Source organism: Alligator sinensis, unplaced genomic scaffold, assembly GCF_000455745.1.
Source record: "Alligator sinensis unplaced genomic scaffold, ASM45574v1 scaffold1059_1, whole genome shotgun sequence".
NCBI lineage: Eukaryota > Metazoa > Chordata > Crocodylia > Alligatoridae > Alligator > Alligator sinensis.
Genome location: NW_005842103.1, coordinates 188,309 through 213,686, shown reverse-complemented (window position 1 = coordinate 213,686; position 25,378 = coordinate 188,309). Strand labels below are relative to the sequence as shown.

Sequence of the window (25,378 nt, the reverse complement as noted above, 5' to 3'; positions counted from 1 at the left end):
TCGTGAATGTCTGGGAATGACCGGTAGTAACCTTGCCACACTTCATCCAGGCATCTGTTTTGAGGGGGGGCAGTGGGAGGGGGCAGCATTGAGTGGGTGTTTCAGAATCTGCTCTTTATTCATGTCCTGCTTTTTTTGGTATCTAAGGATATATCTACACTGACTTTGGTCTGTTTACTCCATTCCCAGCACTGAGGCATTCCCATGGGCATGTTTTTGGGTAAGAGAAAAATTGAAGTGGGTGCAAGTAGGCAGTGCCTTTTTTTACAGTGGCAGCCTGAATCCAGTGTAGCTGTGCCCTACTGCTAGCTGATCTAGGTTTCACAAACACATACTTTAAAGGAAGGCACTGAGGAAACTGTCAGGGTGGCAATAATCTAAACCCAGACCCTTGCAATGTATGACTTGGAGCAGGTGAGAAGTTGGCTTCCACTTGTATTTTCTCTCTGTCATGACGTTCAGTGCTATTCTTTGATCTGGCCACTCTGAATGCGAGTAGAGAATGCATCGTTCTAAATATTAGGGTTGGAGGGCAAGTGGAAGCTAGTCTGCAGTACAAGCCAGTGTCTGTGTAGTACTTAAAATGTGTGGTCTCTCTCCTTTCAGGTTTCCTCGGCCTGTCACTGTGGAGCCCATGGACCAGTATGATGATGAGGAGGGACTGCCAGAGAAATTGGTCATCAAAAACCAGCAGTATCACAAGTATGTGCCTGCCTGAGGCGGGGAGCCCAGTGTTAGCTGTGAACTATAGGCCAGTAATTGCTGCATTAATCATAGGATGGGTGGGTGATCATAGGGTAGGAAAAGCCTCCCCATGCTGCTTTTGTAGATATGATTTCATCCCAGGAAGCAGAATACCATATTTGTCTTTTGCTGTGGAAGGCAGTGCTTTTAGGCTATTGCCATGCATGATTATCAGTCTCTCTCTATGGGCTTATCTGGCCACAGTAGCTGGTTATCTGAACAACTCAGATGTGAGCTAAATGAATGTCCTATCTCATTACATGGATGAGGACCGAGGCACAGACTTTGACTTGCTCAGGGTCACGAAGGTAGTCTAGAGTACGTGCTCAACACCTGGCTCATGGGCCAGCTTTTGCCTGCAGAGCCATGTCATCTGGCCTGCCAGGCTCACCATGAGCCTGAAAATTTGGTGATGGGGGAGCAGTGGCAGTGTTAATTGGTGCTCCCCTGCTGCCAAATTTCTGGATCTGTGGTGAGCCAGAAGATTGGATAGCATAGCTCTGTGTACTAGGTTGTGCGATCAGGGCAGTGCAAGGCTGGATCTGGCTCGTGGACTGGCCCATGCCACTCACCTGGCCTACCACTGGTGTAAAGGAAGCAGGTTATTGGACCTCAGTGCTCAGAGTCCCAAGTTGGGGCCTAACCTTTCTTTCCAGCAAGGCTCTAATAAGTAAGTTTTATGGCACTAAGTAATAAAGGCCCTATTCAGACAAACCTGCCCTGAAGTTTCTGTAACTTCAAGTGGCCATCACAGGAACAGAGCAAGGAGGCAGGATGTGATTAAATTGATTGACTCTGCTTTGTTTTGTGAATCCTTCACTGAGTCAAGACTTGTAGAAGCAGGAAGGCAATGCCAACAAAATCAGGCCTTTGAGGTTTAGGAGCTGTGTAGAATAAGGACAAGGCTTGTCATCTTAGGTCGAGTGAAAAGGAAGTATGTTTGGCATACTTCTGCAGTGGATCAGATGTAAAACAGGAGCATAGAATCATAGAAAATTATAGAATGTTCCTCTTCTATTCTCCCTTTTGCTGTTCTCGCTAACTATTGCATGCCTGTAGAAAGCACTACCTGGGTCCAGGCAACAGGTTTCTGCAAATAGTTTACACCTTCAGAAAAGAGTACTTGCACTGGTAAAGAGGCAGGAGTGACTGGTCTTCCTTTGTTTTCTCCCTTTGAAGAACCATGGTGATGTTCTCTGGAGATTTGACATGATGGTACTTCAGACGGAAAAAGCACCTTTTAATTCAGTTTAGTGGGGATTCTCTTTCTTGTCCATGCTGACAGGATGGCAGGTCTCTAGATAAGAGACCTGAAGTGTTAGTGATCTAGCCTTTCTAAATGCTGAATATGCTGTTGCATTTATTCACACCCTGTAATTCCCGCATTGGTACAGTCTCTGCTCAAACATCCAATAACTTCTCTCCACCAGGGAGCGTGAGCAGCCTCCTCGGTTTGCACAGCCTGGTACCTTTGAATATGAGTATGCCATGCGCTGGAAGGCTTTGATAGAGATGGAGAAGCAGCAGCAAGAACAAGTAGACCGTAACATCAAGGAAGCACGAGAGAAGCTGGAGATGGAGATGGAAGCAGCTCGCCATGAGCATCAAGTTATGCTCATGCGGCAAGGTGAGAGCCAAGACCCGGCAGTAAGAGAGCAGTAAAATGCTGACACGAGGCACTTGGTTGGATCTTCTCTGAGAGCCAGGAATGTCAGTTTGACACTAGTTAGGCTAGGACATGACTGACTGACTAACTTGTCAGACAGTCCTTGATGAAGTCAGTGGAGTTGCAGCACTGAAGAACTAGCTTCTCTTCTACCACCTCTTTAAGGTGGCATACAGCGCCAAATAGAAACCAAGTCATAAAATGAGATTCAGGCATGGAAGTGGGACATAACATTGCTGCATCTCCTGTCTGCAGACAGAAGGAACAGCAGTTGACTAGGGTGGGGATTTTGACTTTTGCTGTTACCTTTTCCAGATTTAATGAGACGTCAGGAAGAACTGAGGAGAATGGAGGAACTGCATAACCAGGAAGTGCAGAAACGTAAACAGCTGGAACTCAGGTAAGGGGCAGTATTGAATTCAGCGAGCCCGCCCTGGAAGGGTTCGGCCACTCTTGCTCAGAACTGTTGGGTGCACCAGTTGGGCAGTACTTATAGTGGCCATCATTTTGGTCATCTTTGTCCAAGTGCAAGTGTTTTTAGGGTGGAGGATTTTGGGGTCTATACCAATGACCTTGAGAGTCAATGACTAGTATTTATTCTTTCCCTGATAGACCTTGATTTGGCTGCTTGACTTCTGGGGCAAATGCAAAAGCCAGTGATCCTGAGCTCCGGAGTTGTTGGTGGGAATATTGCTGTCTTAGCTTTTGCCTTCCCAATCTCCAGATCACTTTTGGAAGCTTTCACACAGGTCTCCCGTTCCATTTCTGCTGTGTTGTTTGATTCTTGGACATTTTGTGAAATGCTAGGAGCCATTGCTCTGTGGAACGTGGCTTGAGGATCACCTGGCTAGTGTTTCACAGTTCCATGTGGATAGTCTTTCTGTGGGAGCTGCTAGATACTGGGGCCTAATATAAATGGGCCCTTTTCTAATTAACTCATTAGAATTGAAATAGATTGGAAATTGCTCAGTGCTCACAGAAGTTACTGTTTTTTGTATTGTGAAGCCTAACCTTGCACTGGCTGGGCAGGACAGTATCCTTATGTATACTATCAGGCAGCTGCATACTCTAGCATTTCACACTGATGCAGAGAATTTGGCTTAGGCTGTGCTGAGTCTCTGGAATGCTCTCCTTGCAGGCAGGAGGAAGAACGCAGGCGCCGTGAGGAGGAAATGAGGAGGCAGCAGGAGGAGATGATGAGGCGTCAGCAGGAGGGCTTTAAAGGGAATTTTCCTGATGCGGTATGAGTTCTTCCTGCCTTCACTTCCTATCTTGGTGCTGCTAGTGAGATGCTGCCCAGATGCAGTGCAGGGGCTTCTGTCAAGTGTTCAGAGTATTGGCTGCGGGACATTTACTAATCTGTTCTGCTCCAGATTACAGAGCACTTGCAGCCTTAACTTGATTTTAGTATAGAATAAACATACAGAAATCCACCAACTGCTGGGCAATATGCTTTCCTCCCACTGTCCAGGTGGAACCCACAGTGTGTCACTTTGCTCTGCAGAAGAGCACATGTGCTAACTAGGCCTATTCTCTGAGCAACAGTTGAAATGCAGTTCCTTATTATGATTTGCATACCTGGCTATGATAGCACTATCTTGAAGACAGGTGCGTTGTCCTGTCAGTTTGAACATTACTGACTTGAGGGACTTTGCAGGCCTGGCAGTGTGATTGTCACTGAGAATAAATGTTAGTCAAGTTACCACCTGCTAGTATTTGATACCTCAGCTTTTCCCAGTTCTTAGAGTAGGAAACATATGAGATAAAAAAAGACTTAAAAAAAAAAAAAAAGAAATGATAATTCAGTGATAAGGCTGGATATTTCACAAATCAACAGGGCTGCAAAAAAACTACTGGGAATCAGTGACTCAGAGATTTCATAGACATTAGGGCTGGAAGGGACCTCGGAAGATCATCGAGTCCAGCCCCCTGCCCAAAGGGCAGGAAGTCAGCTGGGGTCACAGGATCCCAGCAAGATAAGCATCCAGTTTGCTCTTGAAGGTGTTCAATGAAGGTGCTTGAACCACCTCCAGTGGCAGGCTGTTCCAGACCTTGGGGGCTCGGACAGAAAATAAATTCTTCCTTATGTCCAGCCTGAAACGATCTTGTAGTAGTTTATGACCGTTCGACCTAGTCGTCATCCCTTGGGGCGCTCTGGTGAACAAACGTTCCCCCAGATACTGGTGGTCACCCCTGATAAACTTATAGGTGGCCATCAGATCACCCCTGAGCCAGGACTCAATTCCAGTCCTGGCGTTTTGTAATATCGGGTATCACAGTTGCATTCCAGAAACCACTTGGTTTTAGTCTCTTATTTCTGATAACAATGGGAGCGAGGAATTGAAATCATTGCCATGCCATAGAAGGGTTTGGTATCTCCTTTCCCATTGTATTATATAGAAGGATTGTCAAAGATTAGGCTAGTGGACTTCATCCATTCTACTTGAAGTGTTTGTGGTTTGCTTGGTATCCAAATTCATATGACGTTTCTGTCCCTTTTGTCCCATTTAGTTCCATCTACTATAAGCTCCTTGGGATAGGCCAGGTTCTGGGTTCTTTTCAGTTTTACCCATATTTTTAGTAATTGGTAATAGATAAATTTGTCTTTCCCGCGTTAGAAGGTTACATTGAGTTTAATTATCTTGGTATCAAGGCACTGTTACTTTGGACTAATATCATACATAGTTTGTACTATATTTAAATAGGTACAAAAGTGTGTTCATGGAGTACCTGTGTTAAAACTTGCAGCACTTCCAGAAAAGATGAAATGCATTATTCTGGATGAACTAAGTCTGTGGGTATATTTATGCAAATGACTACAGGCACATTTATTTTTTTAAAAGTCAGCATTTTCAGATTTTACCCCACTTCCACGTGCTTAAGAAGAGCAAGGTCTGGCACTCCTTCCTTTTTCTTGTCTTTGTGCAAGACGGTATTTTGCAGAATTCACAGATTCGTTGGAATCTGGCAGGGCTGTGCTGTGGGTGCTGCTGCTCTAGCCTTGAATTTGCAACCTTTGAGCTGTCAGTTGCGCGCCTTAGCACCTGTGCCACCCCAGACTGGTCTGTAAGAGGAGGGGAAGGAGCTGCAGGAGGAAAAAGTTGGGGTGACACCTGGAGGACAAATTCAAGGCAAACCAATAATGAGATTCTATACCTAGAAAATTATAATAAATTTATAAATGTTCTATCTATAGAGTCTTATTACTGGGGAGTTGTCTTATATGCAGGGTCATGTCATATTTGAGTAAATATGGTACGTCTCTATGGAAACTTTATAGGTTAGGTGTAAGTGTGTTCACTGGACCTGATCAGCAGGGATCCTGGTTTTTTCTGATTTAAAAAAAAATCCTAATTTTCAGATTTAAAAAAGTAACCCCAAATCCACATTTTTCCATGATTAAAATGAAACACCACTAATGTAGAGATGTGTGTGTGTGTGTGTGTGTGTGTGTGTGTGTGTGTGTGTGTGTGTGTATATATGTATAGTGTGGAGGGGGGTGTATATGTATAGTGGGGGGGTGTAGGTGTGTGTATCTATGTATAGGGTGTGTGTGTATGTATGGGGGGGTGTGTGTGTATGTATGGGGGGGTGTGTGTGTACGTATAGGGGGTGTGTGTACGTATAGGGGGTGTGTGTATGTATAGGGGTGTGTGTGTATGTATAGGGGGTGTATGGTGGGTGTGTGTATATGTATGGTGGGTGTGTGTATGTATAGGGGGTGTGGGAGTGTGTATGTATAGGGGGGTGTATACGTATAGCGTGTGTGTGTGTGTGTGTGTGTATATGTGTGTGGGGGGGTGTATATGAATGAACAACATCAGTTCAGATTTTTTATTGGTCCCAGATGTACACAGGAAATAGAATGAAACTTACTTTTTAAGCTTCTTTTTGCGAGTTGGAACTGCCAGTAGACAAAGGAGGCACTGTTGGATTTGTAGCAGAGTAGCTCCTGCTTTTACAAATACAGGCAACCACTGCTTAGCACTCTTAATTGGTCTGGAAAAAATGAGCATTAAGTGATTCATAGATTCACAGATGCAGGGTTAGAAGGGACCTGAGCAGATCATCGAGTCCAATCCCCTGCCCTGGGCAGGAATGAATACTGGGCTTATATGACTCCTGGTAAGTTTACACTAATATGACCCCAGCTAGGTAATTATCAAGCCTCCTTTTAAAGACCCCTAAGATAGGAGCCAGTATCACTTCCCTTGGAAGCTGGTTCCAGATCCTAGCCACCCTGACTGAAGTAGTGCCTCCTGATGTCTAGCCTGAACCTGCTCTCTATCAACTTGTGGCCGTTGTTCCTTGTTACTCCGGGAGGTGCTTGGGGGAACAGGGTCTCACCCATTCCCCTCTGGTCCCCCTGGTAAGTTTATAGACAGCCACTAGATCCCCTCTCAGCCTTCTCTTGTGAAGGCTGAAATAGCCTCTCCTCGTAGGTCCTGCCCTGCTGCCCCTGCCCATGCGAGTGGCCCTCCTTTGGACCCTCCCGATGCTGTCCACATCCCTCCTGAAGTGCGGCGCCCAGAACTGGACGCAGTACTCCAACTGCAGCCTGACCAGTGCTGCATAGAGGGGGAGGATCACCTCCTTGGCCCTACTCATGATGCATCGGTGGATACATGACAAGGTGCAGTTAGTCTTACTGACCGCGTCCTCACATTGGCGGCCCATGTTCATTTTAGAATTGATGATGACTCCAAGATCTCTTTCTGCCTCTATGCTTTATAGAGTGGACCCATGCTAAGTGAAACCCATTTCCCCATAGGAATAAATGTAAATAGAGATAATTGGTTACCACCATTTCTCATCGCTGCCTCTCCCTACTCCCCCACCTGTCTGCTGGCTGCTCCAGCCTCGTGCTAGCCCAGGCCCATGCTCCTGTCCCACCCTGCCAGCCCTGGCCCCGGGCACCAGTGCAGCCCCTGCACTCATGCCTACCCCCTGCTGGCTTGTTCTCCCCCCCGCTGCCTCTCCCCACCCCCTTGGCCACTCTGGCCCCATGCTCCTGCTCCCCCACCCTGAGCCCCTACTGGTGCGGGCCCCGCACTTACTCCCACCCCTCCCACTCGCTGCCACCGCCACTGCTTCTCCCCACCTGCCTGTCAAAACTCACTGATTCCACTGAGTGCTGTGAGCACTCAGTGGAATCGGGCATGAATTTTAAATGAGCACTATAGCGAAATAGCGCTAACCAAAACTGTTAAGCGGAGGTTGCCTATGCAGTGGTGTCCTCCTGCTCGACAGCAATAATAAAAAAGGACTGTCTTGCTAACTATCATCTCTCTGTAGGGGACACCACAGTTGTGTCACTTCTCGGCCTTTGGGCTCTGATCGGCATAGTTTGTGCATCTGCATTCCTTTCCATAAGTACACTTTCCTGACCTTGCTGATATGGTATTGCAGCTGTTTCTGACAGACCTCTCCACCAAGGCACTGGCTCTTCTTTATGTCAATGCTCTTGCTTAAATATGCACATGTTACTTTGTATCTGATGTTGGATGTTGTGCAATGCTTGTGGCTAACTGTTTTGCGGAATGAATTATGTGAAGTGAAGTCCTGTTTGAATAGTTAAGAGTGGGTTGGAGGAGGGTCTTTCTTCAGGGCTTGTCCTAAAAGCATCCGTTTCCAGGTCTTCACTGATGAGCTCATGGAGGTTCTGGCTTTGTCAAGTTATATAAAAATATCTGTAATGCTGTAATGTAAAAATAGGTGCCTCTTTTTCAGAGGGAACCACCAGACATGCGGATGGGACAGATGGGCATGGGAGGTAAGAGTTTTCTGACTTTCTTTCTTCTGTTTCTTTGTATATTTAGTTCCCCTCTCTCTAGACTGGAATGCTCCAAGAACAGGTCTAATTACTGGCTCCGTGTTTAGTGTACTTGGAAACTTGCTTTCTATTTCGTTGGTGGCTGTTCTCGTACTATGTTCTACAGAAAGTTAGTTTTAAGAGCATTTAGCATTTACATTGGACTGAGTGAGGCGTATTTGGCAAGACGTGAAAGAAGTTAGACATAAATGAGATAATAGTATGTGTGGATAGTGCAGCTCCTTCAGCAGAAGATTCAGGTGAAATTGCCAGAAGGCCTGTAAGGAAGTCAGGACTACCAAGCACACTTATCTCTAGTTTACAGACTGCTATAACATGCAAGACTGAACTATGGAACAAAGTCCAGGCTGGTAAGGAGTACAACCCCATGATGGCATTTTGGTGTTGGTTTTGCAGCCTCAAGTTTTGGCCCCTGAGACAGAAGTATTAGGTGGCTAATAGATGCTGAAATATGATTATGACCCTTGGAATACCGCTTGCTGCCCAGATTGATTTTTGAGAAGGGGAGTACCCACTAGCACATTTGTAAGGCTGCCTGGTTGAGGATTCGGTCTTTGGGATGTGCTTCTGCAGGAAGGCTGCATGGGCCGTGTGTCTGTCCAGTGTAATGGGGGGTGGTCCTTATTAGGTCTGTCAGGAATATTCTTCAATTTCTTTCAGGTGCCATTGGCATGAACAATAGAGGTGCCATGGGTGGCACCAATGTCCCAGCTGGTGCACCCCCGGCAGCTGGTCCTGGAGCCATGATACCTGATGGGGCCATGGGGATGGTAATGTATCTGCAGCATTGCCTTTCTAGCTACTCTCTCCCTGTGTCCTTTCTAAGTGAAGGGTGTTTTGCTTTCAATGTTAAGGGCTGTGGCATTAAGGTCAGGACCTGTTTGCCATGATATACCTGATCTTTGCTTTTTTTCAGGTCTTCACAAGTCTGTCTTGACATAAGACTTGCTGCACAGTTCTGAAGTGATTCAGTCTTGCTTTTTTGCTCTCATACCTGTAGAATTACTAGTTCTAAAAATTCACTTGAAAGAGATTGTAGCATGTGACCACTTAAAGGGGAAGGCATGTTTGGGAAGCTGTTAGTTGAACTCAAGTGTCTGGAGATCAGATTTCTGGCAGTCTATATGTATAGGCTTTTCAGTTGCTCTGCACAGCAGAGAACAGTGGAAAACCCCCTACAGCTTGAGTTATGGCTTAGACAGTAGTGAGCAAAGAACAACTAGAAACCTAGGCTTGTTTGTTTTTAACTCCTGCATGGTAGTAGCCTATCTAAAATATAAGATTGTGGTTTGGGGGGAGTGGAGAGGCTCTTGCTGACTTCTTTGTGGGGCAAGAGGAGGAGAGAGAATCAAACAAGAGCATGAATAAATTCTCTATGACAGCAGACAGGACTCTGATTTTATAATTTGCTGCTGGTAGAACCTGTCCTCCCTTCCACAACACCCCCCACAAGGATCAGGTGCCTGTGAGATTTTCATCCCTCTCTACTACCCTGTTTTACTTTACAGTTAGGGCTGCCAGGCTCTGGAATGGACTCCCAAGGGAGGTGGTGCTCTGTCCTTCTTGGGGGTCTTCAAGAGGAGGCTGGACAGATATTTGGCTGGGGTGTTATGACCCTGCACTTGTTCCTGCCTGGGGCAAGGGGTCAGACCTGATGATCTGTTTAGGTCCCTTCTGACCTTAAGGACTATGAAACTATGTAAGCTGGAGTGGGACTGGTGAGGGACCATCAGGGCTCCACAGTGAGTGTCACATCCACATAGTACCCTGACTTTGCTCCCCTCCCCAGCTATCCATAAATGACCTGGTAAAATGTGGTCCCTTCTCGGGTTTTGCTTCTTGCACTGCCAATGCATGTCACCTTAAACAGTTCACAATTCAAAATCCCAAAGAAATGCCACATACAGGCTTTGAATTTAAAGTGCATACCAGCAGTGGAAAGTTAGCGCATACCACCCAGCAGCAATTTAGAAGTAAAGCTGAAAGAAACCCATAGCGTAACTCTGCTTCTGTAGCAGTGTTGCAAGGAACTTCTTACCACTCCCTTAAGTTTTTATCTTAGCACTGACTGTGAAGTAGAATGCTTTGCTGCGAGTGAAATGAAAATGTGACTACACCACCTTTTGCCTTTATTTCATTGCATAATGCTACTAGATCACAAAAACACGCATGTTTGAAGTAGTATCAGAACCAGCGCATGGTGCCTGGGTGTTACTACCTTGGCAATTGTATACAGGTACTCCTCACTTAATGACCTACCTGTTTAATGACCGCGCGGACTTACGACCAGCGAGAACTGGTCGTAAGTACGAGAACTTTGGTCGTGGAAATGGCAGCGCGGCGTTTCAAGCCAAGGCACGTAGTATCAAGGGGCGGCTCCTCGCTTATCGACCAATTCGCTTAACGACCTAGTCGCAGGAACGGAACTCGGTCGTTAAGTGAGGAGTGCCTGTAAATGCATTATTGTTGCCAAACAAGATGTCCACAGCCTTTGTGTCTTGGTGTTTTAAAGCTCTTAGGAACATGATGCATGGAACAAATGGTTTTAGGCTTAGGTTGCTGTAGAGGCGCAGTTAAGTTCTTTGTTGAGTGTCTAAACTGCAGTTTGAAGCTTCTAGTTGTTAGTGTTTCTTAACTTTAATGGAGTCTTTGTATGGAGTATGTTCTTGGAAAGCAAAAGGGTGGGAATGGCGGTGACAAGTTAGACATTTACCTAGCTGTGTTTGCTTCACAGGAGACCATGGTTTCCTTCCATGTATTGCTCCTATCTGTTCTACAGGCCACTCCTCCTGCCTGAGGAGCACTATTACATCTACAGCTTGGGTGTTTCAACTGAGTTAACTTTTAGCCTGATTTGGAATCCAAAAATTTGACATGGCAAATAAGCCAATTTGCCCTATAAAGCTTGCAATCTAAGCCTGGAGTAGTGGCTGTTAGGGGAGGCACTGGGATGGTAAAGTCCATGCCATTGCTTTGATTGCCAGAGTCATATGTTGCTGTATTATCAGATGATTTGGGGTTTCTTATTTCAAATGATGATTATGCCTATGTAGATAAAGAGTGGGATAGGAAGGGATGAGGTTGGTGGATTGGATCAGGGGGAGAGCATGGATACAGTGGGGATGGGGGGGATAACATGGCAGGGACAGATTGAAAGGGTAGGTATTTAGGCAGCATAACGAAAATGGCCAAAAGAAGGTCAGGTGCTGTCTAATATTCGGCGCCTTTTCTGGTTGCTTTGGAGTCTGACTCTACTTACGCTGGCTGTGTGGTTGGTACTGGAAGTGGCTGGGGATGCTGCTTAAACTAGTGGGGAGAGAAGGGCTGTCTCACACCCACTCTGGTGCTGACGGGGTTTCCATCTTGCCCCGTGGTAACATGTCTTGCAGGACAGAATCAAGGCTTCTCCAGAAAACTTCTATGTGGGGGGAGGGAAAGGATGGACTGCTACTGTTTTGCTACCTGTATTTGCGTATAAATCCTTTATGACACTCCCAGCACGTATGAGGGTACAAAACCCTCTGCTCACTCTCTTCACAAAGCTTAATGATGATTTGGGCTAGGTGTCCTTGCTGGGTGTTCAGTTCGGGGAAGCGCAGTGGAATCATGAAGTTCTGCTTCCTAACTGCATTTTTCTCGCGCTCCACTGCAAACCTATAGGTTTGGGTAACAGTCCTGCCATGTGGCTGTTAGAATTGCAGACGCAGAGGTGGATTTTGTGGGGAAGCAGATTTGTTCCTATGACACAGTTGTGCGCCTGTCGGTCCAGTCTTGGTTTGGGAGACCCTTCAGCAAATCTGGGAGAAGTGTTTGCCCCACAGGGGCATCTGAAGTTGCTGCCTTCCAATGGCCTTGTCTGGAGCTGATAGGTCACTTGGGGCTGTGGAGTCCTGATGGGACTCGGGTCAACTGGAACTGCTTCTAACTTAAGTCTTTTCTCCTTTCTGCCTGTTCTGTGCTCTCACCCTGTCCAAGACTCCACCACCGCCTGCTGATCGCTTTGGCCAGGGCAGCGCAATGGAAGGACTTGGAGCTATGGGAGGAAACCCGCCTGGCTTCAACAGAGGAAATCCTGGGGGGGAATTTGGTCCTAACAAACGTCGCAGATACTAATAGGATTAAGCTACCCCCTACCGACACCCCAAAGAGGAAAGGAATCTTGGCAGGCCATGCAGGGTTCTACTTGGGTGGGGGGAGATTCTTCACAGTAGTTTAATTAGGGCCTGCCTTGGCAAAGCCGCTCTAGGGACGGGGAGTGCAGTCTGACTGGTAAAGGTTCTAGTAAATTTTGTGTGGTGCATTCCTATAATTTCAATGTGAAAATGACTTCTGGGAGGTTTCAGTAGCTGTGCAGTAAAAGTAAGACCTGGCTAGGACCCTGATGCCTTTACCATTCCAAGTTTCCTGTATGCAGCCACAGCCCTGAGACTAACTTAGATACAGTTGAAGTATTTCTTAGCTTTCTTCTAGCCCAATACAGCTCCTCTGGGAGCACAGGCAAGTCTCTGGAGCATTAAGGGAGCACCCAGATATTTTGCAGACCCCAGTGACTCTGTAAATTTATATAGCTTCAAATGGCCCATCATGTAGTGAAACGGAAGGGTTTTATGTTCTTTTTTTAACTTGTAGTTTTTACTTTTTCTCTGGACCATCTCTTTCTTTAAAGTAGTTGCCCATCGTGTGCAGCCTGAATGGCTGGAAGGCTCTTGTTTGGATGGATCTTTTGGTATGTGTTGTACCGCTGTTTATTTTTACTGGTAGTAAAGTACAATCTATTGGACAAAAATACTGTATCTCATGCTGAAGACTTAACTGAAACAATTGTTTGTATAATCTTAACCTTGCCTGTCTTTTGTGTAGAAGTACTACAAGATTTTCATTTAGTGTAAACTGTTTGAACATGAGCTGTAATTGTCCCACTAACAAGTTTGAGTTTGTCTGAGGAATGTTACAGGAATGCATTATTAAAGTGGATTTTAAGCCTTTTTTATCTTGTGTGCAGTCTCTTCTGTTCCTGATTTTGAAGCTTCTGGGTATGTGCAGATTCAGGTAAATAAGCCCTCGGCTATTAGAGCAAAGTGCATTGGTCCACTTGCCTTCTGGAAGTAGCCACAACATGTAGGCACTGTTGTATAACCCTGAGGGTTCCCCAGTAGAATTCTCCTTGGTGTGTATTGGCTTTCTATTTACAGAAACTTTGGCATGTTTGGAGCCTTTCAACTTCACAATTTTGCCAATGTGCCTGCGGTAAGTTAGGGGAACTGTTTGTGCATCTATGAGTGTGTTTGCAGTTGCAGAGTAAAGTACTCCACACTGAGCTCCATGTGGCCCCATTTGACTGCTGCCAGTATTTGAGGTAGCTAGTTCAGAGAGAGCCCAGGAATCTCTGTTCTACCCTGCAGTTACTTCTGTGGCTGCAGTGCAGGCCTTCCCTAAAACTCTCCACTGGAAGTGGCATAACCACAACTGTCAGTTTATTGCCCCAAGTATAGACTTTATAAGAAAAGCTTCTGCTAAGATGTGATACAAGCTGGAGGCCGGAGTCTTCCGGGACATTGTGCTCTCAGGGTTAAATCCTTGTTCTCCTTTGTTGGCTGGGGAATAAATGGGTCTGTTCCAACAAGGAATCCTTCAGGTGGGGGAAAGAAGTGGGCAGCATGAGATCGCGTGTCATCGGTGTACAGAGTAAGGAGATCGGGACAGTTAATGCCTGGCCTAATGGAGGCAGTGGGGGCACCGTTTGCTTTGCGTTGTGGAAGATTGACGGAGGAGTCAAGCTAGGAGCTCTAGTGAAGACATACAGAATTCCCAGGGTACAAGTCATTTTGTTTCAAGGAAATAAGCCAGTCCCTGATGACTTGGTTAGCAAGGAACCTTTCCTGAGGCAGGTTACTCTAACCACTATTGCGTGGCTTCTTGTTCCCTCCTCTGAAATGTCTGGTAGCAATTACACAGGATTCTGAGGTAGATGGTCCCCTAGTCATCTAGGAGAGAGGGCTGTGTAGTGACAGCATGGTCTGGGGAGATGCCTGTATTCAGCCGCGGTAGTAGTGGGGTTGCTGTTTTCTCTTTTTGGGCGACTGTGGCATGGGGTGTTGGCAGGAGTGCTAACTGAGCTTGCCTTTGCTCTTGTGAGGACATTGGGATTGGAGTCTGCTGTGGATCTGTCCCACTTGTAGCTAGAGGGAGTGCAGCCTGAAGCCCTGGTGTGTGATCAGTACCTCCTACAGTTTCTGATTTAAGAACATGTAGAGCAAATGCCTCCGGAGCCAAGACTGGTTGTCAGGATAACTGTTCTCCCTCCCTTCCCCCCACTTCTCAGCTTGTTTGTTTGTGGCTGAGGAGCTGAAGCAGATGGGAGCTTGTTAGGAAAGCAGGGACAGACCTAGCAGTTAGCTGTGCTCTGACCCTTCCCTTATCCACATAATAATTCATGATAAGGATTGGGCTGGCTAGCCTCTTTTCTAAGAGTTAACGGGTAAAAACAGGGTTTGTAAGGGTGGCAGGGAAGGGGAGTGACTTTGCACAGCTCAAAGTTCATCTTTGTAAAACAGATTAGAGGAAAGGGTGTTGGGGGGAGTGTGACAGCAGCACGGCAAAAACTGCTCGGGTATGTATGTTTCTGAAGTAGGTTCATTTTTGTTTGAATACCTGTTTTTTTTAATGAAAGGTGGAAGGGCAAACTAAAAAGCTTTGTCATGGGTTCTTGTAAGAGAACAGTCAGGGAAGCCTGTTGGAAGGGTGGAGGGTGTTCAGATCCACTTTAGTGAGAAGAAGCAGTAATAGGTGGTATTGGGGAGAACAAGTGTCCAAGGGTGCCGTGCCTCGGACGGAGCGTGAGCACAGATGCCCCATACCATGTGCAGCTGCGGTGCTTTATTTCTTGTGAAGGTTCTCTGAACTTCAGGTTTATGCGAATAGGAATGGCAGCAGCTCCCATAGGGCTTACATTTTTAACTTAAGCTTAGCTATGCAACTTCTGCGAAGAGGCCTTCCAAGACGCAGGATTCTAAACAGCGTTTTTGTTTGTAATGAGCTAAAATCAATCCATGTGCAAAAGAGACCAGAGCATACTATACCTTTCAAGGTTACTAACAATTACACAACTGGATATTGCAGATGCAGCATTTTGACTTGTCTGGACTATATACATGGCTGTTCCATTACCTTCATATTTGACTGGTTCTTCTATTCTAAACTGATACCATATACAAAGGCTTTTTGTACTGGGCATTGACTACTTTTCTTGTTCAGAAACTACCAAGTTGCTTTATATAATTTTTGTGGACATTGATAGATGCGTAGCAGGTGTGTGTGTGTGTGTGTGTGTGTGTGTGTGTGTGTGTAAATCTACAGAATTAACTTAGATAATATTGTGACAAGCAAAGGAACAGGCACTATTTTCCCTTCTCCTTTTTGCTTTATAGCAGAGCTGTCCAACCTCTGAGTAGTCAGGTCCCCCCTCTGCCATATGTCTCCCTGCTCTCCTTGCCAGGCCATATGAGCTGCAGCATCCCACTGTGCCCTACCCTAGGGCTGGGGCAGGAATTAGAAGCGGAAGCTGGAGGAGGGAGTGGGAGCTAGGAGCAATGCAGAGAGTGATGCTCGGGTGGGAACCCATAGGCCACAAGTTAACCACTTCTGGGCTGTATGCCATTTGGACAGCCCTGCTTTACAGCATATTAAAGTCACCAGCTTTCATTGTGTTCTCTTCAACCATCTATAACTTGACTGCATCCCTACCCATACTTTTTTCTGGATTGTAAAAACAAGGAAACAGGTTGTTTTCCTACTTACTATGGTCTAATCTTTCTCTCTCCTAGCAAATGCTTGTTTCAGTTGAGCTTTGGAGTGGCCACACATTCACTTTGAGTGGTGCCTCCAGCAGTGGGTTTCCATGCTTGTTTTTCTTTGGCAATGAGACAAGCAGAGCTTCGGGATGAGGAGTCTTGCTTGTCAGAGGAATAAACTCTAGCCTACTTTCTGTTTAGGACTGAAGTTTCACATTCTTGTAGAAGAGCATTATGTGTGTTTCTGGAGAGAGAGCCACCAGAGTAAAGAGTTTCCAGTGCTGCCTTGCCAGTTGAGTTTGGGGGTGGGGGTGTCTCAAGTCACAGACAAAAGGAGTTCGTTGTGGCACAGAGTTCCTCAGCTTTGGTTTTGAGCCTTTAGTACTGATGCGTCTTTTAAGTCTGTCTTGTGCTTGACATACTACTTAAGCTATGGAAGGAAGAACAAATTACATCTCCTGGTACCATGGTGGTGGGGTTTGCCTTGAAACTACTGATTTCATATTGGCTGTTGGTAGCAGCTCAGCATCCATTACCTTGCACAGGGGAGATCAGGTACAAATGTCTATTCTTGCGTGGTAAAAGAGTGCTTGCTGTCTTGTGCAGGAGTTCCTCTACCCTTAGAGCTCTCTTAATTTCAGTCTGTGGGCTGGGAAATCTCAAAGCTCTGTCTCCAGACACAGGTTTGTGGTTCCAGGTCTGTGAAGGCCCATCTTAAATAAGGTAGGTTTCAAACTGGGCTGAGGGCATCCCAAGATATCAGCCAAGCTCTGCTGGAAGCCATGACCATGGAGCCATTTGTCCTGGTTGCTCCCCTGTGAGATTCAGCGTGTTCTTGAAAGGGTGAGAACAGCATACAGCTGCATCCTGCTGACATCAAGTATTAGGTCAATGTTATGTACTTTATGCTGTTGGGAAGACCAGATGAGGAACATTCCTTCCTTTTTATATCTGCTGTGCTCGTCATCTAGGATTGGAACTTGTCAAGCTATAATTTATAATTCTAGAGGTGCAGAATACAGAACTAGTATGGAAATAAGTATCCTTGAGCTGAGTGGCTCTCTGAGTGGCCTGCTAGAAGAGTGTTAATTCTCATATACTGTTAGCCATATGACTTCCATATATGGGGCTTTCTGCTGCCCAGGTGGTACAAGAAAATGCTTCTCCCTACTGGGTCCCAGAGATAGCTCTCTCTGATTTTCAGTAGCCCAGTTGTATTCTTTCTGTCATCTTTTCAATGATGGATCACTCTCATGATCAGCATATTTCATTTAACGAAACAACTGGTTCGAGCTGTTTCTCTTGCTTCTGTATCCTACACTTTGTCCTTTCTGTAGCCTTGGGCTTTATCCCAAATGGTTGCCTGTCATAGATGTCTTTCTCAGATGTCAAGGCATCCATGCCTATATTCCTGTCAACCTGGGCTCTCAAAAAGTTGTATACATTGTCCCAGTCCTGGGTGCTTTTTGTATGTTTCATAGTTTCATATGTGAAGAAGGAGGTGCTCTCATTCCCAAACAAAACATTGCCTCCTTTTGAGGTTTGTCAAGGATCAACGTGCAAAAACCATCCTGCCAAGAGTGGCTCCTTACCAGTACAACTAAGTGATGTCTTTCATCAGGCTACATCAGAGGCCTTTGTGCATGCACCCCCGGGGGAGGCATGTGGGGCATGTGCCCCCTGGACTGTGCTCAGGGTGAGGGTGGGCTGCCTGCTGTGGGCTCAGGGCCAGGGGCTGCACCAGCCTCTTCCCAGCAGCAGGACTGTAGCCAGGGCAGGGCAGGTGGCAGAGCTGGGAAGGGTGGTTATGGTAGATTTTGGGGTGGCTCTAGCCCACCCTGTAGCCCTCCCCTCTCCCAGTGCCACCACCGCCTGCCCCAAGCCCAGCCCCCCGTGTTGGGAAGAGGCTGGTGCAGTCCTTGGCCCTGAGCCTGCAGCAGGCAGCCTGCCCTTGCCCTATACACAGATCTGGGGGGCATATGCCCCTCCATGCCTCCCCCAGGGGTGAGCACAATAGTGGGGAGCACCCCCCCCAACTGCATTCCTGGCCGTGTGCATGCATGCAGCATTTATCAGTGATGTTATTAGGTACACCGGCCAAAAAAAGCCGATTGTCAATAATGTTAATTTTCCTTTTATTGGTGTTGATATGATATACAACTGATGTATCTGCACCTCTAGTAACGGCTGTATTTTGTATGCACTATATTCAATCTAGAAAAAGTATTCCTTTCTGTATTCTCATCCTAAATCCAATAGTCTAATTTCTAAAAGTACTTCATATGCCTCAAATGTATAAATTGTTTATTCCCATCTTCTTCCTGCCATGCAGCCATTGGGGAAGAAACTGCAGGGTGGAGCCAGCCAGAAGCTGAGATCAGTACAGCATCTGCAGGAATGACTGGCAGTGCTCAAACTGCAGTCTGAGTTTTCTCTCTGAACACTCCCCTGTGCTAACCAGCTGTTTTCTTCAACTCTTTTTCCTTAGTTTCCAGCTCCTTCCTTTCCTTCGACTTTGCATCTAATGTATCACCTCTAAGAGAACACCACTGAAATGATTCAAATAGTCAGATATACATGGAATGTGTTAGCATGACATCTGCTGTATTGCGTAGTTAGCTCTGCTTATATGTTCTACCTTTTTTTCCAGGCTGTACCTGTATTATCTATTTACATTGTAAACTCTTCAGGACAGGCACTTTCTTATTCTGTGTTGTTACAGTGCCTGGCACAGTGAGGCCCTATTCTTAGTATGCTGACTGTGGTAGTAAATCAGCCAGAGTCATGCAAGATAGCCTCTTAGAGACTAACTGGTTCCATGGCATGATCTTTTGTAGGCAACAGCTTTATCAGATGCCATTTGAAGAGAAACTAGAGGCCACCCTGTGCTACGTTCTTCCTGATTATTGCAGGCTAACATGGATTACCATCTCTGTCTTCAGATGGTAGTAACTGATGTAATCATTTAGTCATGTACAGGACCAAACCTGTCCAAGGTTTCTGAGACTTTGGGTGCACACAGTGGTTAGGCCATGACTGTCCAAAGGAATTAGACTTCATGTTACTGTTGCTGTGACTTGGTAGGTGTCTAAAAACCTAGAGGTAACAAAATGTGCTCAGGTAGGCCATGGGGCAGCTCCCACAGCAGCTTTCACACGATCTGTATCATGGACTGTTGCAAGCTTGTTATCTAAAACTCTGCACATATTTTAAGTCACTTGCTCACTCATTAATTCTTGAAATTAGTCTTGCCCTGGTGTCTGAAACTGATTCTTACTTTAGTAAATCTGTCCTTGTCCCCTGAGCACATCCTTCCTTGGGATGGCACTGCTGGGCACACTCCCACAAGAAGGAGCATGCACAGGATGCTTAAAGACCTAGAAGTGACTTGTCACTGGTGTCCTTAGCATGGAGCCTCTGCATGGTCCTACTCCCTACCACACGTCCCGAGTACCTGGAAGGATCAGAGGGGCAGTGGGGGCTATTCTGGCTGTGTCTTTGGAGTCTCTGGGGCAGGAGAACCAGAAAAGCTAATGGATTGTCCACGCAGTTTGCAAAGCACAGGCCTTTTGCAAAGCAGTGGAGCATGCAAGCAGTGTTCACCAGCTTCTCTCTGCTCCTCTGCTTTGCTTTCATCTTGCCATTCTGTCTTTGTAAGCCAGGCCTTACCAACCCTGCAGCATCCTTGGCTTTTAAGCATAGGTGGAGAAGAACATCGAGCCAGAAACCCAGTTATCAGGTCCCTTGAATAACATGGTATGTAACAAACCTAATCCTAAAATCTGGAGCCCAGTGAAGGGGGGTGGGGGCAGCATTTCTTGTCACTTAACTGTATAACTATATTTCTCGCTAGGTCACAGCTGTTTTTTCCCTTAAGTATTTTACGAGTTGCCTTTATCAGTTTGTTTGTTTTGGGGGTTTTTTTTTTAAAGCTGTGCAGGGTTACCTGCCCCATGTCACCTTTCTTTATTGATTGCATTGTTAACTTTTCAAAGAACCCTATCAAGTTATAAGGGTTGTGCTGGTTCAACCCTGTTATGTCGTTCTGTATCTCACCCAGATAGTGCCATGGGTTTCCTGTGGTCCTGTATTCACCTTATCATGTTCCTATTCACCTCAGACAGCTGCTGTTCCAGGCTGCTTCTCCTGTATCAAGGTCATGGTATGTCTGTCTCCTTTGGAGCCTTTGGCTTAATACTACCTGTTCCTAGGGATCATGTCTCTTTGCTTGGGGCAAGATGTTAGGGACTAGAGAAGGAGAGTAGAGCCAGTTTCTCATGAAAAGCATCTCTGGAGAGCTGAGGGCATGGGGATCTGTGCTTTATTCTGAACGTGGGTGCAGCCGCCAGTTTTCTGTACTAAAAGTAGCTGTGAGGGTTCCCGTAGCCACTCTGGCTAGGAGAAGGGAGTAGAGAGTCCTTGGTCCTGCCTTGAAAGAACTTCTGTCTGCCTCAGCCACAGAACTGTTAGAAAGGGTGGAATGAAACCATGGGCAGATGCATGCTGAGCTGCCTGCTAGAGAGCGAGACACAAGATCCTGCATCAGCAAGAGGAGAAGAGGGTACGGGGAGGTACTGTCATCTCCCCAGAGAGAGGTGATCTGAGAGGAGCATCAGCCCCACATATTCCTGTTCTCTGTGCAGAGCTTGTGCTGGCTGCAAAGATTGAAGAACCATTCACTTAGCCTTATTTTTCATTATGGCATTGGAGGTGGCCGCTATTCCTTTCCCTTCCAGACAGAGTTAGGTCCCCAAAATCCTAATCCTGATTTGCTCCATTTATTAGATATAGGATTGCTGGTGGGGCAGCTTCTTTACACCAGAAGTATTACTGGCTTTGAGAGGAGCTTGATCGAGTTATGAACAGGATTGTATGACATTGTGAGTGCACTAGCAGGAGTCCAGGAAACCCCTTCCACTCCTGCGCTTTATACACAGCTGCCAGAAGGTTGAGCTGCAACCAGGATGCCATTTCTTACACTGCTTGTCCCTTGCCTGGGACCTGCCTTACTAGGCCTCATCTCAGGTCCATGTAAAACAGTGCCTGTCTCCCAACAGCAGCTAACACCAGCTGCCTTAGGGGAGAGCCAAGAACCCTGTGTACGGCAGAGTGGAATCATTTGCACCCATTGGGTTCTTCCTGGCCCCTATTGGAGAGTGTCTTAAGCCCTGAAGCATGGTGTACACCCCTGGCAGCATTTATTAGTATTAGCTCTGCTAATTAATGCTGGACACTTCTTTCCACTTCTTTTCAAATTCTCTTTGAACCCAGTGGACTTGCTGGCCTCAGTGAGTCCCACAGTTTAATCCTATGTGCAAAACTTGCACTCTCAAACCCCACTTCTAAGAGAGGCACCCTTTGGAAAATGCCAGCTCTTTAGTTTCACGAATTTTGGAGCTACAGAAAAAAAACGGAGCAACTCTTTTGTTGCAAAAAAGCTCAGGAAGACCATAACAGAGCAGAATGTTTTAAGCACTCTGGATTCGTATTTAAAGTCTCGGGGTTTATCTTGTGAATCGTGTTTATACACCCACCAGTACTAATATCATCATCATCATATTCCCCCCCCGCGCGTGAATGGATTTCAAGGCATCCTGGGATGCTGTGGCACCCTGGTAGAGAATCACTGCTCTTAGCTGTTTTGAGTTTGCTGAACATATTCAGTATTGTTGAATTGCTCCCTGTGTGACAAGATGAGAGCAGAAGTTCTCCCTGCTTTCTCCAGACATTCATTATTTGATATATGTCTATATGATTCTCACCTCTCTTCTTTCTACATAAACAGTCTCAATCCTTACAGCTTCTCTTCACAAGAGCTTTTTCAGGCTCTTATTCATTTTCCTCGCCCTCTTCTGAACTCCCTCTAATTCTGCAACGTCTTTTCTCTGCAGTATCAGAAGGGTGGAAGATTTATCTTTCTTGTGCCCAGGATCCAGCAATAAACACAGAGGGTTTAAGTTCTTGGAACTATGTGGGATGTGTGGGGAGAAAGAGGCATCTTATCCATGTTGGTGGTTGCTGTGAGGTAAAAGGTAGAAGCATAAGTGTGCTGGCAGCTTTTATGCAAGCAGCTAGAAGAGCATGCTTTCCATACGCAACTGGGTAAGGAACAGTAATTGAGACAAATCAGGAAGGCAAGAAAGGGCATCTTCTAATGCAGAGGATAAACTGCAAGCTGTGATCAAATTGATTTCCCATTCCTGAGTATTGTCCAAGTGGAGGAGTACTTCTGACCTTTGCAGCCTTGGAACTAAACCAACCTGCATTGGATCTGCTCAAGAAGTATGTAAGGACCAGTCCCAGCTTCGGTAACACACTTTACAACCTGCAGCCCTCTCTTACTAGACATTACAAACAGCAGCTCTGGAATCTTTGCTGCTGTTCATTCAGGAATGTTTGTGTTCAAGTGAAATTTTACATGATTTCTGCCAAAGGAGGAGAAGATGAGACGGCTAATAAAATTATCACACTGATCTCTAACAAGAAAAGGAGTAATTATCCAAGTCAAATGTAGTGAAAGGAGAAACTGTGGGAGAAGTGCTGGGCCAGCAGAAGCAAACTGGTGTGCTTTTGCAGCACAGAATTTTGATGGATGCAAAATGGTTTCAGAAAAGTGCTGTGAATCTCTTGAGACCTCAGCTTTGTTCAGAATTTTTTTTTTTAGTTCCTGGTCAACAAAGCACCAAATGATTATGTGTTTCATGAAGAAAGGGAGAAAGAACTGTTTTCTAATGTCATTAAATGAATGGTGTACTCTGACTTCATACAGTTTTCACCTCGGTCAACCCATCTCTCAGAGATTACAAAGAAATAGAGCCCGGAAAAAGGGCTAGAACAGAGGTCAGCAAACCTTTCAGATGATGAAAGATTAAAAAGATTAGGACTGATTAGCTTAGTGGGGAGACAAATGAGACTGGATTTGATGGAACTGTGTACAAATGATAGTTTGCGATTTTGGGGGGGCGGAGTTCACTATGGCATTCCTGTCTACCTCCACAGAGCAAAATAGAAGAATGGAAAGACCTTGAAATTAAAGACAACCGGTGCTGAAGTAATGAAAGGAAATCCATTAAAAACACTGCACAGCCTTTAAAATTGCCATTGCCGTAAGATAGGGACTAGCAGCTTAATAGTATTTAAAAAGGTGAAAAGTTTTGTGAATAAAGAACATCCATAGATGCATAATTGTCACTGACGGTTTCTTCTGAAACATCAGGTGCTGGCAGCTGTTGGAGACGGGGCCCTGCACTAGAGAGACCACGGGCCCATGTGAGAGTGGCAGTCCCATGGTCTTGCCTTCGCTGTGCTGAGGCATGGATCAGTGCAGCACGCTCCAATGTTGTGGACTGGGCGTGCCCAACGCCTGGCATGGGCCAGATCTGGCCACAGGTTGATGTCATCCAGACTACAGGGCTCCCCCAGTCCTGAGACTTTGACAGCAGCGGAGCCAGTTGCCGCTGCCCTGCTGTCCCGTTTGTGGACTCGGGGAGCCCCGTGGGCAGCTTGCTAGATTGAGCATGCAGAGCCTGATCCGGCCTGCAGACAGGCCCTGCACCTCTTGGATCCAACTGGCCAGTGGCTTAAAGCATTCCAGGAGAGAGGAAGACTGAAACATTGCTTCTTCTACTGAGTTTAGAACGGGTGGGCAAAATGCGGCCCGAGGGCCAGACGTGGCCTGCCAGGCCATTCTATCGGGCCCGCGGGGCCCCTAAAATGTTTAGAAAATTAATATTTATCTGCCCCGGGCTGCCTGTCATGCGGCCCTCGATGGCTTGCCAAAACTCAGTAAGCGGCCCTCTGCCCAAAATAATTGCCCGCCCCTGATTTGAGAATCATCCCCTGTGACCCCACAGACCTGAAGCGTGCTTTTCCTGATGGGAACGTTTGATTTAATTTTTTGGGCCTTCCTGTAGGCCATTCACTGCTAGAGATGAGATCCCAAACTAGAGCCCTCCCTGATTTCTTCTGCTTTTATCACAGAATTAGAGAAGGCCAGTTCCCCGCAAGCAGAGATCCACACGCGCACACCTTGTTTGCCTTCATAGACACATTTAAATGTCTGTGTGTGATTGAAGGAAAAATGCCTGCACAGACCTTAGGCCTTCTGAGAGATCCTGGGCCAGAAAGAAATTACAACTATGATATGTCTTAGCTCAGAAATCATCCTGACTACTCGCCCACTTCCCGCTTTCCCAGCATCAGAAATCCAACTTTGGCCCACAGGGTGATTATGACTTTACCTTCAGCACCTCTGAAATCAGCCATGTGACATGATCTAGTTTTGCTCTCTCCTCGTGGCTGTGCTGCTTCCTCTCCTCACTTCGTAGAAATTTACCTCTTACACTGCTTCCAGAAGAGTTGCATTTTAATCATATGGAGATTTTTCTTCCTTTGAGTGACTCCATGTTGGAGCCCAAAGCCACCAGAATCAGGATTCTGGTTGCAGCTTGCCCAAGGACTCAGAGAAACCAAGTATCTTGGCTGGTCAGTACTGGAATTAGAAATCAGAGCTGGTTCACCTGGCCTAGAGGTGCCCTTAACTGGTCTACGGAGGGCTGGCAAGCTGTGAGGTGCTGCTTCACCTCTTCTGCTCTGCCTGCCAACTCATGTTAAAAGAAGCCAGGAGTCTGTTAAATGCTTTCCTAATATTGCTCTTCCAATCTGCGACTGTGGAATCCCTTCTGGGGGTAGTATTTGGCTGCCAGAGGGAAGGAAAGTGGGTCCTGACTAAGTGAGCAAGCATCCACGAGACGCTAAAATGACTAGTTCACAAGCCAGTGCAAGGCTTTTCCCTGAAGTAGGACGTCTCAGGCTGAACTCCTGCATGCACGAGTGTCTTTGTCCTCCATTCCCCAGGGCGGCGAGTAGATTTTTGCAAGTTCTGCCATGTTCTTGTCTCTGGTTCCTTTGTGTTATCGATACCTGCACACTCCTTTAATTCTGGCCGTCAAGTCGTCTGGCTCCCACAGGAATACCCAGTTGGACTGTGTAGAAGCTGGTATGCTCTGGGAAGGTAAGGTAATCCAGACTCCACATCTGCTGATCCTCGTTTTGCACTTCCCTTGCTTTTTCGTAAGTGAGCTTTCTTTAATAAGCAAAGGTAGGCAGCCAGGGAGGACCACTGTTGTACTGGCCTGGGTATGTCCTGTGCTGACCCTCATTCACACCAGTGCTTCTGCAACCTCTGCTCCTTCACTGCACTTGGCAGGGTTCATCAGAGCAGTCCTTCCTGCACGTATCCACTGACGCACCACTCACCCTATCTGTTTCTTTTGACAGCTTGGTGCATGTTTATGCTTCCTTTGCTGTAAGGCGCACACAATAACTCAGGCTTCATATCCTTGT

The 25,378-nt window shown here is 46.3% G+C and overlaps 2 protein-coding genes across 2 annotated transcripts in view; both read left to right on the top strand.

The window, feature by feature from the left end:
- NONO (non-POU domain containing octamer binding) overlaps window positions 1–13,231 on the top strand; it is a 23,390-nt gene extending 10,159 nt beyond the window's left edge. The window contains exons 4-10 of the mRNA XM_006024416.3: window positions 607–702; window positions 2,175–2,371; window positions 2,726–2,810; window positions 3,549–3,651; window positions 8,141–8,183; window positions 8,904–9,013; window positions 12,219–13,231. Coding sequence (XP_006024478.1) covers window positions 607–702; window positions 2,175–2,371; window positions 2,726–2,810; window positions 3,549–3,651; window positions 8,141–8,183; window positions 8,904–9,013; window positions 12,219–12,356 — 772 coding nt within the window. The 3' untranslated portion in view covers window positions 12,357–13,231. The remainder of the gene's footprint in view (window positions 1–606; window positions 703–2,174; window positions 2,372–2,725; window positions 2,811–3,548; window positions 3,652–8,140; window positions 8,184–8,903; window positions 9,014–12,218) is intronic.
- The window catches only part of LOC102378459 (mitochondrial ornithine transporter 1-like), a 19,696-nt gene continuing 7,493 nt past the window's right edge, over window positions 13,176–25,378 (top strand). The window contains exon 1 of the mRNA XM_006024418.3: window positions 13,176–13,292. Coding sequence (XP_006024480.2) covers window positions 13,189–13,292 — 104 coding nt within the window. The 5' untranslated portion in view covers window positions 13,176–13,188. The remainder of the gene's footprint in view (window positions 13,293–25,378) is intronic.